This window comes from Pteropus vampyrus, unplaced genomic scaffold (assembly GCF_000151845.1).
Source record: "Pteropus vampyrus isolate Shadow unplaced genomic scaffold, Pvam_2.0 Scaffold5, whole genome shotgun sequence".
NCBI classification, from domain to species: Eukaryota; Metazoa; Chordata; class Mammalia; order Chiroptera; family Pteropodidae; genus Pteropus; species Pteropus vampyrus.
In genome coordinates this window covers 8,718,323-8,738,622 of record NW_011888786.1, presented here as the reverse complement: position 1 = coordinate 8,738,622, position 20,300 = coordinate 8,718,323, and the positions used below count along the sequence as shown (strand labels likewise).

The following is a 20,300-nucleotide window of genomic DNA, read 5'->3' as shown; positions in this document are numbered from 1 at the left end:
TACATACGCTATTGAACAAAACTTTTCCCTCAGAGGAAAAATAAAATAGAATAAATAGAATAAAGAAATACCTATCAGTCATCAAACCCAGGCTGTAAAATTTCTGATGTGAAATAAAGTACCTCCCCAGTTTTTGACTGATTGGGCTGTGAGGTTGCAGGCTGTGATTCTCACAAACAGACCCGTTCAGGAGAGCTACCAAGCAAAGCAAGAAAACATGTCTGGGAATGTGAGTCCTCAGCAAGTCTTTTTTTTTTTTTTTTTTTTTTACTCCTGCCACACCAACAAAACAAAACAACAAAACAAAACAGAAAACTAAAGGTGTTCTGTATTCGGATTCTGGTAGGAAAAACTCTCAGTCATGGGAATGGGCCAACTGTTAAAATGTCAGTCTGGGAAAAAAAAAAAAAACGCTTGACAAATGGGCCTGCATTTTTTGTCCTGCAGCATATTTGAAAATGGGTGACCTTTACTACTATGGCCACCAAAACCAGTCGCAAGACCTCGAGTTGTCTGTGCAGATGTACGCCCAAGCAGCACTGGATGGAGACTCCCAGGTAACAACAAAGAGTGAGTTGTCGCTGATGTGCTGATGCCCGTGTGTGAGGTTATAAGGCACAGAGTCCTCACTAGCCCTCCGTCTCCATACGCTTCACAGATTACAAAGTCATTTCTTATCCATTGTCACAAGTCTCACAAAGACCCTGTGAGGACACTAACCATGAATGTTAACCCTTTACTGAGCATCTACTGTGTTTCTCACACCAATCTCACGATAGTCTCTTGGGGGTGGGGATTATTATACCCATTTTCTAGTAGAGGGTACCAGGACTATGATAAAGTGATACATGACTCAAGGCCAAACCATCAGGTAGAAGATGAAGGAGCCAGAGCTTAAACCTAGGTCTTTTGGCTCTAAGCTCAGGAGTCTTTCTACCAGATTTCATCAAACGAACTCAAGAAATTGAAAGTATGGTCAAGATGGGAAATAGTTTGCTTGTATAGTTGGGCCAATAACACTTCAGCGATAAGACTTTGCTCTCAGTGACTTTTATTTTGAAACTTTTTATTTTGGAATATTTTTAGATTTATAGAAAAGTAACAGAAAGAGTACAGAGAGTTACTGTATTCTCTTCATCCAGCTTCTCCTAATGTGGATATTTTTCATAACCACAATATCATTATCAAACTAAGAAGTCAATATCAGTTCATTACCATTAAGTACATTTCAGACTTATTCAGATTTCACTAGTTTTTCTACTAATGTTCTTTTTTGTTCCAGGATCCTACATTGCATGTAGTTGTCATTTTTCTTTAGTCTTCTTCAGTTTGTGACTGTTCCTCAGTCTTTCCTTGTCTTTCATGACCTTGGTACTGTAAAAGAATATTTAACAAGTATTTTGTAGAATGTCCCCTGATTTTGATCTGGCTTCTGTTTTCTCATGAATAGATTGAGATGATGCCTTTGGGGCAAGGATAGCACAGAAGTGATGTGTCCTCAAGTTATTATATGAGGTGTACATGACGTCTTGTCGCTGGCAAGATTGATCTCTGTCATTTGGTTAAGATGGTTTCTGCTGGGTTTCTCTCCTGTAAAGTTAATATTTTTCTGATTTCAAGATATCTTGGGGAGATAGTCTGTGACTATGCAAATATCCCATTTCTCCTCAAACTGCTGCCTCCTAATTTTAGTATCCTTCAGTAGCTCTTGTGACAGTTATTGTGGTATGCTAATGATGATTCTCTGTTTCCCTCATTCCTTCTGCATCTCCTAATTGGAGTTCTGTGAGGTTCTCAGGATCATTTTCACAATGGAAGTTGGAATAGTCATTATCCTCTTAGGCAGTGGGTTTCTGGTGTTGTGCTTTGGGATTTGATCACAGAGTAGAAATTGGAAACTTGTCCCTCTCTTAGTCTTTTTATTTTTATTTTTATTTTTATTTTTTTAGGGAGTTACTACATCAGAGAGGTTCTTTGCCTGGGTTAAAATCTCACGTCTCTTTCACTTCATAGTGATTTGTACGTGGCAAGTCACTACATCATGGAGTCTTCGTTTTCTTGTTTGTGAACTAGGAATAATAACAGTACCGACCTCAGAGTTTATGAGATGTTTGATGGGAAGCACTGAGCCCAACACTGACTCAATGGACATGATCTATTATTATTTCTTCTGGAATGGAATAGGAAATGGTGCTAGAAGGACTTGCTATGGAGCCAAACTCCCTTAGACAATATCTGTTGATACTCAAAATTAGGTCTGGACCATTTTTTAAAATCTGATTTTATTTTTTGGAAAGATAATGTTATAAAAACATTAAAGTGTAATTTTAAAAAAAACAGTCCGTGGCAGAGACTTTATTCCTTCATGTTTTCATGTTCCCTACCAGTTCCTGCCACAGGCAAGTGTGTCTGTAACGTTTAGAGTCAACATGCCACTCTTTTAATATATTATAGAAATATGTGAATTTCATTGCACAGTCTCTCTCTAATTATCACTCTCAACCGCTGCTCCATATTCTGTTGAGCCGAGAGACCGTAATTTATTAAACTTTATCTTATTGGTGGACTTTTTGTTTGTTTGTTTGCTAATTTATTCATTGATTGAGCATATATTTATTCAGTCCTGCCATGTCTTGGACAGTGCTTAGAGGTGGGGACATAACATTTTGAAAAATAGACAATATTCTTGTCTTTATGAGACTTACAGTCTATTAAGGAAGATGAGGTCATTTCCTATTGTGTTGTAATCATAGCTAGTGCTACAATGAACATTTCCATATTTTCATATTTTATCTCCATTTGAATAATTTCTTTATAATCTGAGGGATAGTATTACTGAGTCAAACAATCTAAATGGTTTTATGGCTACCTAGTAACAGTTTACTGCCCAATTGTTTTCTGAAAAGATTTTCCAATTAATACATCACCAAGCAGTGGTTAAGTGTAGGAGGATAACTGAAATCTTGTCTACACTGGATGTTTTCATGACTTAATTTTGCTAATTGCATAACTTTAAGTTGAACTTCTGGATCGTCCTGAATTTCATTTATTTGATTATTAGTGGGGTGGATCCTTTTACATATATTTCTCTGTGATAACTTACCGTTAGTATTTTTTATATGAATTCTCTATTCTTATTCTTTGCCTGTTTATCTATTGGAGTTTTGATACTTCTTTTTTTTCAATTTAAATCATGATTAGTTGCTCATACATTTGCCCAGTAGATAATGAACCTTAAACTCTTACATTGCATACAGATATTCCCCTAGCCTATTTTCCCATTTATTTTAATCTTGTTATTTTTCTATTCCTTAAAGACTAAATTTTTATAGAGTATTTTTTTTTTCTTCTAATACATCAAGTTTTAAGAGTGCCTTACTTTCGAAGAGTGGAGAAATATTCTACTTTCTGTGTGTGCGCGCGCATCTTAAAGATACTTAACACTTTTCTCTACTTAGAGGTTATTGGACAGCATGATAGAGGTTAAGACTGGAGACTCTGCACCCTGTCTGCTTGTGTTTGGAGCACAGCTCTGCCCACTGTCCAGCTGCGTGACCTTGGGCAAATTCTTTAACCACTCTGTACCACAATTTCTTCATCTCTAAAATGGGGAGGATAATGATACCTATCTCAGTTTGTTCTTATAAGTATTAAGTGACTATGTGTAGAACAGAACAGTGCCTCACATAGAGCAAGCACTCAGAACATGTTAGCTGCTGTTATTTTTATCATGATTATTGCATAGGATGCTTTTGAGAGTCCTGGCGTATACAACCCAGGGGGATGGTGATTTTCATTTAGATCGTTGTCAGTGGCAACTGAAAAGGAAGGTGGAAGGAAAGATATAAGTCATTAAAACATGACCATAAATTCTTTGAAGGGCAACAATCCAGTGAAATTTGTAAAGCCCTAATAGTAAGCAACACATCAGTTTTTGTTTATTTCTTGGTCTGGCCACATGCTCAGCTCATGATGGGCTGTACATCTCCTTCAGGTAGTACAATAGTTTCTGTGCTTGATGGAGCACCTCCACCATCAGGCTCTTAATAGTTATTTTATTGGATCTTCACAGCCCAACAAGGCAGGTCCTACCTCTGAGGATCAAGAACAAGGTGTATAAGGAAGAGGTAGGAAAACAGGCTTGAATGGAGGTCTGTGCCAAGAGGAGTCATGAGAGGTTTCCCACACTGGCCTAGGAAAACCGAGACAAACACCCATCCGTTATTCTGTGTATAAGAGAGTCTGTGTATTAGAACTTCAGTCATGAGTAGCATCCCCAGCCACAAAAACATTTTAGATTTCTGACATGCTGATGGTGACCCAGGGCACAGTCGTAAGTGATGGACATGGCCTTCAACTCGGCATTCTGATCTTATCGATGACACGAAGGCACTTTTTCCAGCAAGTTCTGTTTTGAGAGAGTGAGCAGGAAAGGACAGATCCCCCGGTTGACTGGCTTCTGAGCAGATGGGACCCAGCATCCTCTGAAAGCCTCCTGGTTCTCCTGCAAATAAATTTCTCGATGCATATATTTAGAGAAACAATTCATCAATGAAGATGACAAAACCATCTGGCTCTAGAGACTGAAAAAAAACTCTAGAGGTTGTAAAAGTTTACATTCTGATGAAGGGTATGTGTCTGGGTTTTATTATGAGTTGTTAATGAGGTGGTTTTGTGGCTTGTTTTCAGGGTTTCTTCAACCTGGCCCTGCTAATTGAGGAAGGTGCTATAATCCCACATCACATTTTGGATTTCTTGGAAATTGACCCAACTGTCCATTCAAATAACATCTCCATCCTCCAGGAACTGTACGAAAGGTAAGTTCAGAGCCTCTTTAGTATTGTGGAACCCAGATGGGTGTTTTTTGCTTCTTGGTTAAAGTTAGCCTTACTTTTGTAATGCCACTTGTTATAAAAAGGGCTAAGGATTTGTTTCAATTAGAGAACATTCAGCTGGACCCAAACTTACTTCCTTTTTCCAGTATTTGAGGCTTATGATACAGAATGAGCTTGATCTGAAGTTAAACTGTTGACCAAGGTTTTCCTGGAGAGTGGAAAAAAGAAAAAATGTCCTGTTAGACCATGCTTTTCTGCAAGATAGGGAGGCATTCTGACCTCTGGACTTTGGGCAGACACACGGACATAAGGATTGCTTAGCAACCCCCATGCTTCGGGGGCCTTCTTGACCTGGTCGCTTCTTATTAAGGACAAGACTGATCTTTTTCTGAGATTTCTGCCAGAATCCTAGAATTTGGGGGTAGGTGCCATCCCATTAGAACTGGCTTTATTCCTTTGTCTCTCATTTCAAATGTGCCCACTTGTCCCCAAGCAGAAGGAGGTGGTTTTGAAGATCTGAGAATGCCGGTCATGAGCAATGCCACCTAAGTTCCCTGACACATCGAGATGCCCTGTGCTTTTTGTCTGCAGGTGCTGGAGCCACAGTAGTGAGGAGTCCCTGAGCCCCTGCTCTCTGGCCTGGCTCTACCTTCACCTCCGGCTTATTTGGGGTGCTGCCCTGCACTCTGCCCTGGTAGGTACCGTCTTCAGCCAGCCCTGCCCTCATGGTCCCAGCCCCTCGTCGGTCATCTGACGTGTGCTTCGGATGTTTGCAGACCTACTTCCTGGGAACCTTCTTCCTGTCCATGTTGATTGCCTGGACCGTGCAGTATTTCCAGTCCGTCTCAGGTAAAGATTTATAAAAAGCCAGGGCAATATAAAAATGTAGTGATTCTTTTTCCCTCCCAGAGAAATGACCTTCTCCCTCCTCGTGCCATTGGCCATGCTATTTCCTTTAGTTAGGATGGTCATTCATGGGTAGGGGGTTCTCCTAGGGGTGTATCGTAATGTCTGGCTGGTGGAAGGCCTCAATTATGGTTGTATTTTTCAAAGTAAGCAGGATTTTTTAAATAAGAAGCTTGAGAAATTGAACTAAAGTGTCTTCTGCCATTGAAAATACATCTGCTATCAAAATTCTATGTCTGTGTACCTTAAAACCCAGCTCTGGAGGCCCCTCCAGCATGAAGTCTTATCCTTTCTATCCCAGTCAAAGGATAACTAATCAAATGGAATGATAAACAAGCACCCGTGAAGAATAAAAATACCCAGCCACAAGGATTCAGAGGGAGGATTTGAGGAGGAATGTGAAGCAAACATGTATTTTAGTGTGGTTTCTACTTCTCACTATTGTTTTTCTGAGCTAGTACAGGGCAGTGGTCACTTCTGTTTGGGCTTAGAGTCCAAGTTTGGCTACTTACTAGCTATGTGACTTATGGAGAGTTATTTCACTTTCCTGATCCTCCAATTTCTTATCAATAAAATGAGGTTATAATAGTAGCTACTTCTCAGAGATGTTAAAAGGGTTCAGTGAAAAAAAAAAAAAACATGAGACTTACCAAATGACAACTGTAGTTAAATTTTAGCTATTATATTTATCTGGCATATAAAACCCTCTCAATAAATTTTAGCCGTTATGCTTATCTCCCCTGTGAGATCATGAGCCTGTCATTTGTGATCTCATGCTTAGGTGCTCAAACGATTATGATTTTCCACCATCTTGGATGACTGCAGAAGGACATAATCACTCATGAAACTGACAGGGGCATTTACACATGGGGACATTAGGACTGGACGTGGCATTTAAGCATCCGTGCGGTCATCATTTGTGTAGCAGATAATGGAAAGCGAAAGGAGTACATTTCATATCAGATTTGACGGTGAGACAGAAGTCTCTGTTACGAGGGGCTAATACAGAATCATTTCTCTTTGATTTACCTGAGGAGGTTAATAGGGAACCATCAAAAGCCTTTCCAGGTTTGATGCCCTGTGGTATGCCAGCTTATAAATTTTTCTCATGCAAATTCCGTCTCATCTCTAAATTTGTTGCTAGGTATAGCACATTTATTTTGCATCTTGTCAGTGTTTTCCATTTCAAATTATCTTTGTCATTTTTACTCTGTAGAAATATTGTTATGATTATTACAAATGCAATTCCGTTAGAGGAGCTGAAAATTGTCCTTATGATTTTATGCCAGCTGGTAGCCATGAAAATTCATGGGCTGGTGGAATTGCTTTTATCAGAAGTCATCTCTTTCTCTTTTCTTCATGTCTTCGTTATCAGTCCCTTCACATTCTCGTCTCCCTGTCCCACCCGCCCTTTCATATATGTCCCCTTCCTATGTATCCTTTGCTCCTTTACCCATTTTCTTCCTTTTTTCCCCAAACTCTTTCACTTGCTTCTTCCTGCACGTACCTCCCTTCTTCTCCCCAATCACCAGCCTTAGTGAAATCACATAGGATCTTAAAAATAATTTAATTTCCTGCCCTTCATTCTACGGATGAAGAATTAAGGCCAAACGGATGAAGTGGCTTGCCCAAAATCACAAATAAAGTCCAAGAAAGGATGTAGGGCAGCAAAATTTCAAACTTTGTCGAACTCACCGTACTTTAAGCAGTCATTATCAGCTGTCTCAAACCTGTGGTCTCCTTATATAAGAAATATTTTGCCGCACATTTTTAGTACCCTGAAATGAATAACAATTAGCCTGCCTACACATATATTTTTAAATAATGCCCTAATAGCAATATAAAGGAGAAATTGAAAGAAACTAATTATCATAAAATAATAAATATTTCAACATGTAATTCTAGCCCAGTGCTTCTTAATTTTAATGTGCACACGAATCACCCAGGGATCTCGTTTAACGCAGGTTCTGGTTGTCGGTTAGGGATTCTCCACCCCTAACGAGCTTTTGGGTGATGTCCACACATTCAGAAGGCTGGCAGCACAGGACAGTAGCCAACAGCACAGGCTTGAGACTCAGGCTGCTACACTTCTGGCCCTGCTGCTAGCTGTGTGACCTTGGACAAAGGAGGCAGCTTATCTGTGCCTCAGTTTCCCCATCTGTAGCATGGAGCACCCTTTGAGTTGAAGGGTCTAGAAGTAAAAAAAAAAAAAAAAAAATTCCACAATTTCCAAAATGTGCCCCCACAAGTGGTGTTTACCAGCCCCATTAGAGCTAACGTTGAGTTAAAATATATAGTAAATTACGTTCACATTTTTAAAGTCCTCGACGTAAATGCAAATTTGTCAGTAGCTTTGAAATAAATAAGAAGGTACTCCATCAGTGATAGGGAGATGGACAGGGGTGACAGAGGCACAGACATTGGAGAAAAGCCACTGCAGGGGGACCCTCAGGGCAAAGTTTTTACCACTGGTGTCTCTCTGATGAGCAGTTGCCAAGGTCCCATGACCTGCCACCCCTGGGAAGGGGAAAGATGCAGTAGCTTTGTGTAAAGACTGTGCTGTAAGTTAGTGATCTTTGTCATTTCATGATTTGCATTTTTCCAGTCAGTTGTTTTTAAAAATTACTAACTTATGGTCAAACCTTTCGGTTGAGCTGTCCATCCGTTTTGCATTCAGCCCCAATACCTTCATTTCCCCTGAGTTTATGTGCTCTGTGATATACTGCACTGCGTTTGCCACGTTGAACTGTCCCACATTCAGAAGGCTGGCAGCACAGGACAGTAGCCAACAGCACAGGCTTGAGACTCAGGCTGCTACACTTCTGGCCCTGCCGCTAGCTGTGTGACCTTGGACAAAGGAGGCAGCTTATCTGTGCCTCAGTTTCCCCATCTGTAAAATAGTGGAAATAGTACAACTACCTCCTATTGTAGTTGAGAGAACCAAATAAGATAAGATGCAATGTGCTTAGAACTCCACAAGTTTTAGCTGGTAGCTTTCAAGGAGGAATGTCCTCGGGGCATTTTACTTGCAATGAAAGCATGCTGACACCAGGTAGCATCTGCACTTAAATATCTTGGTTTACCTCAGTATGACACAGAGCCTACTATGTTTTTCTATGCCATTAGACTCTTTCTAAACCATAAAATGCTTTTTAAAAGCATCTAAAGATGGTATTTATTGACTAGTCTATCAAGGGGACCAAAACAAGTACACAAAACACATTGCACACCTTTTTCATCTCCTTTAAGGGAATTTGTTTTTGACTCTTAGCTCGCATTCCACCAGGCAGCTCCGTCTCTCTTGAGGTTGATGCCTCCCAGGTTTTGCAAAGGTCCCTGGGTCTTGGGTAACACTAGGCACACTCATATGGTGCCAGTCTGATAGCAGAACACACACAGTGCCCCGGGCCTGCACTGTCCCTCCAGGTCCATTGGCTTTGCAGCTTCTGGGTCACTTGGCGTCCCATCATCTTTGCTAAAGCTGAGTATCGTTAGCCTTTTTTCTCCTAAGTCTTCCTCTCTCAGATTGCTGAAGGCACAGAGTGAGGGCTCTGCTGATGGTCTAACCCACAGCCAGGCCCAGCCACTTCCCAGACTCCAAGAAGGCTCATTGTCCTGCCTCAGCGCATCTCCGAAGCACGTGCCCTCTCCCCTGCCTGTCAGGAACGCCAGACATAATTGCCTTAATGGACTCAGGCTTTTGAAAAAAAAAACAAAAACAAAAAGATCCCAAAGCAAAGTATGTCTAGAATCATCTCCATTTCTGCCCCACCACAAAATAAATAAATAAATAAAAAGGCATGGAGGCCGGCTGGTTACCTGAAGGAAGGTAAAGGGAAGAAGAAATGTAAATGACCATTTCAAAGAAAGAGTCCTGCCTTCGTAGCATTAATGTAAACTTTATGTCTAAGTAGAATACGCAGTATAGAGAAAGATTTGCACAACAACCAGCTCCTAAGTATGACTGAGTAGTAACCTTTTAAGCCAAATCAGCCTATTCAAAACATTCATAATTTAAGCCAACTCATCCTTTCTGCCTAAGTGGTTACCCTAGTGTAAGAGGAGGTTGATATGAACAAGATTAATTAAGCCTTTTTCTACTCTTTTCCTGTCCTCTACATTTCCAATTAATGAGATTTCTACTAAAATTACAGTAAAATGTCACAAAGTGGTACTCATGAAAAAAAGCAGTAGCCGTACAGCTGCAGTGATCTGACGGTGAGACTTCACCGGTCTCCTGTCTCATTAGCCTGGTGCCCTCCCAGTATCTCTACTCACAAGAAGTGTTTAAATAATGTGGATCACGTATCTGGACTGGGCCCTGCTAGATTCAGAGGCCCAAAGGAAGTAGGCTACATTCATAGCATATAATTTCTAGGGCTTCCCCCTCACTCATCCCCTTAAACCCATCTTTGCAAACATTTTACTATCTCAGTAATCATTAACCCAATGTATTCTCTCATATTCTTCTTTCCTTGTTTCTCCTACAATGGTCTACAACAGAGGTTGGCACGTTTTTTCTGTAAAGGGCCAGATAAACATTTATGCCTTTAAGGGCCATCTCTGTCTTGACTCAACTTCCCTTATAATGTGAAAGCAGTCATTGACAATACATGAAAACAAATGGTTTCCAATAGAACTTTATGGAAGACACGGAAATTTGAATCTCATGTTTTTCACATGTCATGAAATATTACTCTTCTTTTGATTTTTGTTCAACCATTCTTAGCTTGCAAGCCATAGAAAAACCATTCTTAGCTTGCAAGCCATAGAAAAACAGGCAGTGAACCTCCTTTGTCCTGTGGGCTGCAGTCTGTCTACACCACTGAGGGCCAATTCTTGATTATTCTCACTAATATAGAGAAGATGGTCCCCTGAGCAGCAAGTAATCCAAAAATCACTTCTGTTTCTGGAATACACTCTGTAATTTTTTAAACAGCATACTTACTTTCCGGTTACCTTGGTTGTAATCCGGTAATCAAATTAACACACATTCCAGGTGAGCAGAGAAAAAGAGGCCACTTGAAAATTATGATGGTCTGGAGGGAGCTTGTCCAGTGATTGCAAACTCTCAATGGAAGAGGGAGAGTTCTCACATGGGTAACAACAAGCTTACTGTAGAAATATAGAGCATTTTTATTATGCTCTGACAAGAAGATTTAAATTGTGGCAATGTTAATTATGCATTCCTTCTACATTTACACCATGGCACTTTTTTGTTTTAATCAGAAAACTGATTGCTGGTTTCTCTTGTTACCATGGTGATTTAAACATTTCCCTGCGCTTGAAAAGGAAAAATGCAAGCCTTAGTACTTCATTCACTTCGTCAGAGATCATCAGAAAGATAAACTTTAGGTCCCAAAGGGGTCTTGGACCATCTGATCTAAGCCCCTCGATTCACAAGTGAGGAAACAAAGGCCTACGAGATTCAAGCATTGTAGAAGTGAACTGTCTGCCATTCAAATCTATTCCAAAGTCATCTGTTAGTAGAAGGTAAATGAGACGTGACCAGACCAGGTCTCTAGATTCTAGCAAATGGTCTTTGCACTACATCCCTGGGCCTTCTGCTCCCTGCCAGGGTTAGATCATCTGTTAAATAACCTAGAAACGTCACATCATTATGGAACATCCTGGATCCCCCCCACCCTACCCTTGTCCTTTCTCCGGAGCCAGAAGATCTGTAGGTATGGAAAGGTATTGAATTCCTGGGAGAATTCTTTTATGTGTCCTGAAAAGCCAGAGGCTTTGGAGCCCTTGTTGCATTTCTGAGAATGGCCCTTTGGAGATCACCATAGGTACTTGGAGGTGAAACTCTTGAAGATTTTTTTCTAGAAGTCAGATTATCAGCATGTAATGGCATATTCTTAAAGTGAATGCATTTCAGGATGTATTGGGACATTTTTAAATGGTCCCATCTTCTGAAAATCATAAAAGACTCAAGGATCACTAAGCTCAATTAAGATCACTGCTTAAGAGCAAATTAGCAATTGTTTGCACAGACTATGGCCACTGTGCCGGCTATACATCACACATCCCTGCAGACTGCTACCCCCATTTTACAGACGAAGAAACTACAGCTCAGAGAGGTTAAGTAATTTGCACAAGACCACTCTAAAGGTAAACATCAGAGCATCCCAGAAACAGATGCACCAACTCTGTTATCAATCCTGCAAGCCATGCACCTGAAATTGCTGACTAATAAAACACATTTCCCCAATAAACCAAGTCATCAGTAGGGATAACTAACATTCGTTGCGTGCCTGTGCCTGCCAGACACTGTTCTAAGCACTTCGTATACATTAGCTCATTTAATCCTAACAGCTCAACAGGGTATAGGGACTTTTATTTTCTCCATATTTTAGAGGTATAAGGAGAGTGGGAAACTTGTCCAAGGTCACATAACATAAAGGGCAGAGTAACCAGGTTCCAGAGCCCATAATCTTATAACCAGGACACCTCTTGGCCTCAGTACCTAAAGCAGAATATGTCAACTTCAGCACTGTTGGCACCTGGAGGCTGTCCCGTGCATGGTAGAGTGCTTTGCAGCATCCACGGCCTCTACCCACCATATGCCAGTAGCACCCCATCCCCTAGTTGTGACAACCAAAAGGTCTCCTGACATTGCTAACTATCCCTAAAATTGCCCCCATTTGAAAACCACTAACATAAAACTTTATAAGCCTCCCTAACGTTTATGGTGGTCTAACCTTCTACTATAGGTAGATTGCTAATAATTAAACCTAATAATTACGTTTATTAAATAAAATAATTTAACCAAATTTGATACGTCATCCAAATGGAATATGGATGTCAATAAAACCAACCCTCCTTTCTTTTTGATTGGTTTGTTTCATTGTTTGTTTTGAGTGAATCCCCTGGGTGTGGGGGGGAATAGGACCACAGGAAACACAGACCAAAGAGGTTTTTTTCTTTTCTTCTTTTGAATAAAATATTTACCTGGCAGCCTCAGCATAAATGCAGAATTTAGAGTCCCAGAATGCCAAAACTCTCAAGAGATCTTAGTATATCTATTCCGACCTGCCATTTTAGAGAAGACACCAAAGTCCAAAGAACCTAGATAATGGGTCCAAAGTTGCTTATCTAGTTAGTAGATAACTAGATGTCTCCTGGTTTTGCTAGGTTCTAGGTGTGGTTGTGTGTCCTGTTGTGAATACTCACCACCTGTTGTGTGTGTGTCTCTATAGCTAATGGTTCCAGCCTGATACCAGCCGGGGCCTCCCTTGACCCCACCGCTCCCACTGCAAGTCCAGCTGTGACTCCAGCTGCAGATGCCTCAGCTCAGGACCAGCCCACAGTCACTAATAACCCAGAGCCACGTGGGTGAACTGTGCTCCACAGTTCTCTCCAGATGAGAGAATCCTTTCAACAGATGGTATTGGCAAGCTGGGGCCAGGGCATTATACTGATAAACACCTTAAATGTCTTGTCAACTGAATGCAAATTTTGCACTTGGTGTCTTTTTTGTTTTTTTTTTTTTTAAATCAAATTATAAGCAAGTACCCAGAGAAGACAGTGGTACCAAAGGCTATCAAATACAAGGAACATCCTGATCATGGGGTGTGTCAGGGAGGTTAGCTGGGTCATTGCATTTCTGGTGACTCTGTGTATCGAGAGTCACAGTTTGCCCTGCAGCATATTTGAATCCTTTTACACTGAAATGTATTTTAAGAATCTTAGCCCCTTGTTCATTCCTTTTTATTAAATAACAGAAAATTGTGACTTTTCTACAAGTTAGACAATATTCTCGTACATGTATTTGCCGCAGCCCTGCTCCTCGAAGTCCGATCAACAGATTTCAATATGACTTCCAACACCCAGCAGTTCTAAGGCACTTTGAAATAAATAGCTTATGGCTGGAAGTACAGGGAAGGTGATGGCTTTGTAAATTGGTTTACATTTTTCTCCTTGAATTTTTTCTAAAATCGTAGTGCTTCCGAATCATTTAATGACATTGTTGGACATTGGTTACTTTTAAATTGCAACCCATAAAATAACATTTAGAAAATTCTTAGTATTTAAGTGTAGCCTTCTCCATGAATTACCCCGTTAGAATAGACTGGCAGCAGTGGAATATGCAGGAAACAAGCCTTTAGCTCACAGTCTCATCCCCACCCCTTATACCTGCCTGAGTCTGTGTAGGGGTGTGTGTGTGTGTGTGTGTGTGTGTGTGTGTGTGTGTGTGTTTAAGAGGGAGAGGAAGAGCAGATTGTCTGTACACTGTATGCTGCTACGGTAGTAAATAAATCAGTAATGCAATATTGTGGGTCCAAACTACTCTTTGCACTACTTTATTTACAGTAGTAAATAAAAATTATTTTTATACCATTGACTCCTGGGAAGTGGCTTTTTTTTCTTCTTTATAGTTACTGTTGTCATCATACAAAGTCCTAAGGTTCGTGCATTGCCCTTAGGAGGCAAAAAAAAAAAAGAAAAAATCCTCCTTACGAAAGAGATTATTTCTGGTAACCCATTGTGTTTGTGGGTGTAGAGTTGCAGGAGGCCCCTCTCCGGGAACCCCAAGCTCCAGGTCTGGCCCCGCCCTGATGTTTGTACAGCATCAGACATTATTTCTTCTGGCTGTTCCGAGGCTGGATTTATGTTCATTCTGGGTTAAGTCTACAGTCCACCTCTCTCTCCTATGTGTGCTGTGTGTACTGCCCTTGTTTTAGCAAAGCCTGTCCTTCCTGCCTGCAAATGAGCCAGACTTTGGAGCCAACAGCCCGGGATTCAAATCATGGTTCTGTAGTTCGCTAGCTCAGTAACCGCGGGTGAGTGATTAACCTTCTCTGAGTCTCAGATTATCGTTTGATAAAATAGGAGTAATAAAATTCACCTCTTGGGCTTTTCATGAGGCTTAAATGAGATAACATATGGAAAATCCCCAGATCAGTGCCTCGAATATGGTTGGTATTATTCTTATGAGAAAGAGAAGTCCAAGGGGGAAGATAAAGGGCTCCTTGCTCTCCCTAGAGGCTCTCTTCATGGCAAACACACCCATTCCTCAGTTGCTAGGAACATAGACTACCGGTGGCTCACAGCTGCCCCCCTCAGTGGGAATTGCCATTAGCTGCGGGGACCTGTCCAAGGTCCGTCCTTTCCAAAGCGGCTCATGGCCAATGTCTCCTTGACTGAAGGCAGGCTTTCTCGATCTCGGCAGTATTGACATTTGGGGCTGGATGGCTCTTTGTTGTGGGGGGCTGTCTTGTGCACTGTAGGATATTTAGCAGCAGCATTCCTGGCCTCCACCCACTAGATGTCAGTAGTGCCCCCACATCCCCTCCCCCAATTGTGGAAGCCAAAAAAATTATCTTCAAACATTGCCAAATGTACCCTGGGGACAAAATCACCTTCCTCCTTTCACCTTGAGAGAGACCGTTGTACAAAACCAGAGGCCTCTTTCCTCAATGCGGAGCAGCCCAAATGGGCCATCCGAGGTCCAGAACCTCACCTTGGCGGCAACCTCATTGTAGGTCAATTTCTCCCAATTCTGCCTTCCTTGTTCTCATATAGGATTTCCCATACACTTTCACACACGACTCTGCACTTCAGAGTCTGTTTTCAAAGAGCACAGCTGTATTAGTCCTCTAATGCCGCCATAACAGAGTGCCACAGACTAGGTAGCTTAAACAATAGGAATTTCTTCCTCAGTAGGTTTGGAGACTGGAGTCAGCAGGGCTGGTTTCTTCTGAGCCCCGCCCTCGCTTGGCTTGTGGATGATGACCTTCTCCCAGCATCTTCACAAGGTCTACTCTCCATGTGTGTCTGTGTCCTAATCTTCTCCTATAAGGATACCAGTCATACCGGGTTAGAGCCCACCCAAATGACCTCGTTTGACCTAATTATGCCTTTAAAGGCCTGATCTCTAAATATAATCACATTCTGAAGTAGTAAGTGTTGGGACTTAAATATATAAATTTGGAGAGGACACAATTCAGTCCATAACATCGACTTAAGACACCGCAGGGGGTTGGTTCAGGTCCAGAGTATGGACGCGTGGGCACTCTTCCGATCTGAGGCAGCCATCCAACCATACTTATCTCCAGGTGGTGCTGGAAAGAACTGGAGTAGTTCCAGCACCGAACCACTTCACGTGAAGCTGGTCGGCCACCCGTCCGCTCAGGTCCCAGCTTAGGCTCCTGTGCTTTTAGAAGTTCTCAGATTGTATGACCTGAGTCCAGTCCATACCTTCTCAAGTTCTAAGCTCAGTTCCCATAAGGCCGGTGTCCAAGCTGACTGGAGTAGAAGACTTCATAGTGAAGGCAACATGAGGTAGAAGGGAAGGAAAAAAAGGGGTGGAAGGGTAGGGTCCAGAGGTGATATTCAATTACTTCCCTATTGTCCCTGCTCCTGGACATTGCTAGAGCAGAAGACGCAGACCAGTAGACTGTGAAACAAACAGCACACAGAAGTGAGTGATTTCTTTGGCTCATCAAACATTTTTTTAAAATTTGAATTAGTTGCTAACATCTTAAAATCAAGGATTTGGGGCTTCTCTTAAAAAATTTAAAAATGTGAAAAAAAAAAACTGAGCTTTCATTGCTGCATGGCAAGAATTAGCTGTAATGGAAAACTGCACCAGCCAGAAAGGAAGGAACTAGACTTATGAATAGCAACATAGAAAGATATTTAAAAAATATATTGGTAAATGAAAAAAACATTGATAAATGAAAAAAGATTCATATTTCAATACTACTTATGTAAATTTTAAAAAAAAACAATATTATATATGTCCTATGTATACATATACACACATCTGTATATGTGCATATGCATATGTATGTGTGTATTCTTTTTTCAAGATACACACATAGCTCTCAGTCTTGCCAATATTCACATTTGGGGCTAGCTCTTTGTTGTAGGGAGCTGTCCTATGCATAATAGGATGCTTAACAGCATCCCCAGCCTATCTGTATTAGATGCCAGTAGCAACCCCTCAGTTGAGACAACCAAAACATTCTCTAAACATTCCCAAATGTCTGTGTGTGTGTGTGTGTGTGTGTGTGTGTGTGTGTGTGTGTGTGTGTGTGTGTGTGTTAGGGCGGGGAGGGAATTACCCTGGTTGAGAATCACTGGATTATAAACTCAAATGCCTAAGCAGGCTAAGTGGAAAGCAGCAAGGAGTGGTGGGCACTGAGGCAAACCAGAAAGCACAGGTTCTGTCTAAAAGGAGCAGACCCACACAGCCTTAGGAGCCTGTGGATTGGCTTGGCTCAGCTGGTCTAGGCTGGACTCATCTGGGCTCAATTCCGGGCTGTGAGGTGGGTCTAGGCATGCTCAATGTGTCTTTTATTCTTCTGGGGTCATCAGGCAATTTGGTCATGTTCATTGAATGGAATCCGTATATGCAACCCCAATATATGCCACTTTGGCAAAAGAGCTATTGAGAATCGGCAGATGCAAAAGGAGCTCTCTACCTTCCCCCTTTCTGCCTAAAAGCAGGGTATACATTTCCCTTTGTGAGGGTGTTTCATTCTCTCAGGTACCAGGATGAGTAGAACAACTCCTATCACCAGCGACAGAGGGAAGGCACCAAGATGAGTCTGCATAAACAAACCTTACTAAAATAGCCTTCTCTTCCATTAGTTCCCGCATGTGTTTTCTAGTTACTTCCCCACCACTCATCATTCCTCTAATCCCAAACCCCCTTTCTTTTGTAAAAATGGTACACAAGCCCCCAAGTCCAGTTACCTCACATTTCTCTTCTCCTGTGCACTCCTGTACATGTAAAATATTAATAAAAATTGCATGCTTTTTCTCCTGTTAATCTGTCTTTTGTAGTTTAATTCACAGGCCTCCATTTACTGAACATAAGAAAGTGGAGGAGAAGTTTATCCTCCCCAACAATCTCATGGCAAAGGCTGAAAGCCCAACTGTGCAAGCGTATTTGAGGTCTTCATTCACATCGCCTCCTCTTAACGTCTCGTGGGCTAAAGCAAGTCACACTAGCGAACCATGTGGGCAGGGACGCACATACAGCTCCTGTGGGGCGGGGTGGGGCATGCTTCCAACTTCCATTTGTCTGGAAGCTCCTTTCTTCCAGCCTTAGTTGGCTGTCCCCTCCTGTGAATTCCTTGGCACATCGTGTGTACCATTCAATGAAGTAATAAGTACATACTTGTTTCTGTTGTTCAGTCTTTGTTCGTTAGTATTTACTTTGTCTCCCCCAATGGGATTGTTGAGTTCTTAAAGCAGGGGGCACTTCTGGGGTGCCCAGGGCCCCTGCATGATGTGGGTACAGAGAAAGAACACAGCAAGTAATTGTACAAGGACTGATCATTGGTCAAGTGCATGGTTCCCATCTTCCTACTGAGAAGCCTGCAGTAAGTGCCACTGTAGGTATCCTGGCAGATTACAGGACAACGGGCCCCAAAACACTGAGCCCCACCGTGTCCCACACTGCTGGAAGAATTTGACAGTTCTTTATTTCAGAGGATCTTCCGCCAGCAGGTACAGCTGGATTAATCAGCACTGTATTATCCTCCTTGCAGACTTAATTAGCAAGTCTTGTCAAAACTTAGCTTCTTGTTAAAACTAAACTTAAAAAAAAAAAAAAACAGTTCCAAGCTTCCATCTTTATTTTCAATTACATTTTGTCCAGACAAGAGACCAAAATCTCACTTCCTTTTTTAAAAATGGAACTATAATTGACATAAAATATTGTGAAGTTTAAGGTTTACAACGTGTTGATTTGATACTTCTACTGAATGTTGCTACATGATTATGACCGTAGTGTTAGCTAACACCTTCATCACATCACATAATTACCATTTCCTTTTTATGGTGAGAACATTTAAGATCTAGTCTCTCGGTAACTTTCACATATATAATACAGAATCGTTAAAGATAAAAAATAGAACTACCATATGATCCAGTAATCTCACTTCTGGGTCTATATTGAAAGGAAATGAAAATAGGATCTCAGAAAGATAGCTGAACGCTCACGTTTTTTGCAGCATTATTCACAATAACCAAGATACGGAAACACTCTAAGTGTTCACCAATGGATGAATGGATAATGAAGAGGTGGTACATATGGACCATGGAATATAATTCAGCCATGAGAAAGAAGGAAATCCCGCCATTTGTGTCAATATGAATGAAACATGAGGGTATTATGCTAAGTGAGATAAATTAGAGAAAAATAAATACTGTGAAACATCACTTATATGTGGAATTTAAAAAAGCCAAACTCATAGAAACAAAGAGTAGAATAGAGGTTATTTATTTTATTTTATTTTATTTTTTTAGACTCAGGGAAGTGTGGAGAGGGTCAAATGGCAGGGAGGGGACATGTGGGTCACAAGGTACAAACTTGCAGTTAGAAGATGAATAAGTTCTGGGAATTTAATGCACAAATCTCATTTTATAAAGAGTCAAGAAATGAGAGTCGGAGTAACTCAAGACTGCCTTTCCCCATGTTATATGGAGATGATAATGCTGGTGAACACTTACTCAGCCCTTACTATGTACAAGGATTATTCATTCATAAACTTATTTAATCTTTACTTAATCTTATAGCTATTATAATATCCCCATTTTGCAACCACAGAAAATGAGATTAAAAAGATTAGGGGACTTGCTTACGATTGGTGAAGCTGAAAAGTAAACCCTGACCAAAAAAAAAAAAAAAACAAAACAAAAAAAAACAGGCTTTTAAATACTCTATGCTAAATCCCTGCTGTGTTCATTTTTATTTGAATGAACTATGTCAAACATTAAAAAGTTTAAAAGTTTAATTGGGAAATAATACTCGTTTACCGCCAAGCAGTTTGTAAGTGTTACTTTTTTTTTCTTTTTTATTCTTTGGTATATTGTTATTTTGTGGATATTGTGTATAAATTGTGCCTTTTTCCTCTTGCTTAAATAGTAAGGAGAACATGATAATGATAAGTTATTGTTAATACTACTACTAATAATAGTAAACAGTTACCACTCATATAGCCAAGCACTACTCTAAGGACTTCACATATTCTAACTCATTTGATTTTCGGAAAAACCCTATTAAGTAGTTTTACTATTATTCCTATTTTATAAATGCAGAAAATGAGGCATTGCGAAATTATTTAACTTGCCCAAAGTCATCCAATTGGTAGATGGCAGTCTTGCTTTGGAGAATAAAATTTTTTAAATCTTATTTATTTATTTTTTTACTTACTTACTTACTTATTTAATTTCATTTTATTTTTAGGGGAGGCAACCCTTGGTTGACCTCACAGATTACCAGGATCTTGTCAGCTTACGATCCCTTATTTTTTATTTTTTACACCCATAGCCCCTGGTCTTCCTAGGTGGTCTCCCATCCAAGTACTAACCAGGCCCGACCCTGCTTAGCTTTGAGATCAGACGGGATCGGGCTTGTTCAGAGTGGCATGGCCATAGACTTAAAAATCTTAAAACGCCATACACTTATTTATGATGAAACCTCTGTGGAAGGAAGGAGACATTTAAAGAACACATGCTCTGAGACACAGTTTGGGCCACGTGTTTTTAGTCTCCTGGCAATCCTGCGCAATGAGAATTATTATTTCTGTTTGTAAA

At 40.8% G+C, this 20,300-nt stretch overlaps 1 protein-coding gene and 1 pseudogene across 2 annotated transcripts in view; one reads left to right on the top strand and one right to left on the bottom strand.

Annotated features, from left to right (window-relative positions):
- The window catches only part of SEL1L3 (SEL1L family member 3), a 93,514-nt gene extending 79,423 nt beyond the window's left edge, over nt 1-14,091 (top strand). For both annotated transcript variants that reach the window (XM_011365406.2, XM_011365397.2), the window contains exons 20-24: nt 448-557; nt 4,690-4,817; nt 5,427-5,529; nt 5,612-5,684; nt 12,947-14,091. In XM_011365406.2, coding sequence (XP_011363708.1) covers nt 448-557; nt 4,690-4,817; nt 5,427-5,529; nt 5,612-5,684; nt 12,947-13,086 — 554 coding nt within the window. In that variant the 3' untranslated portion in view covers nt 13,087-14,091. The remainder of the gene's footprint in view (nt 1-447; nt 558-4,689; nt 4,818-5,426; nt 5,530-5,611; nt 5,685-12,946) is intronic.
- A 5,934-nt stretch (nt 14,092-20,025) lies between these two features.
- On the bottom strand, nt 20,026-20,143 carry LOC111744001 (annotated as a pseudogene).
- Between the last annotated feature and the right edge of the window lie 157 nt (nt 20,144-20,300).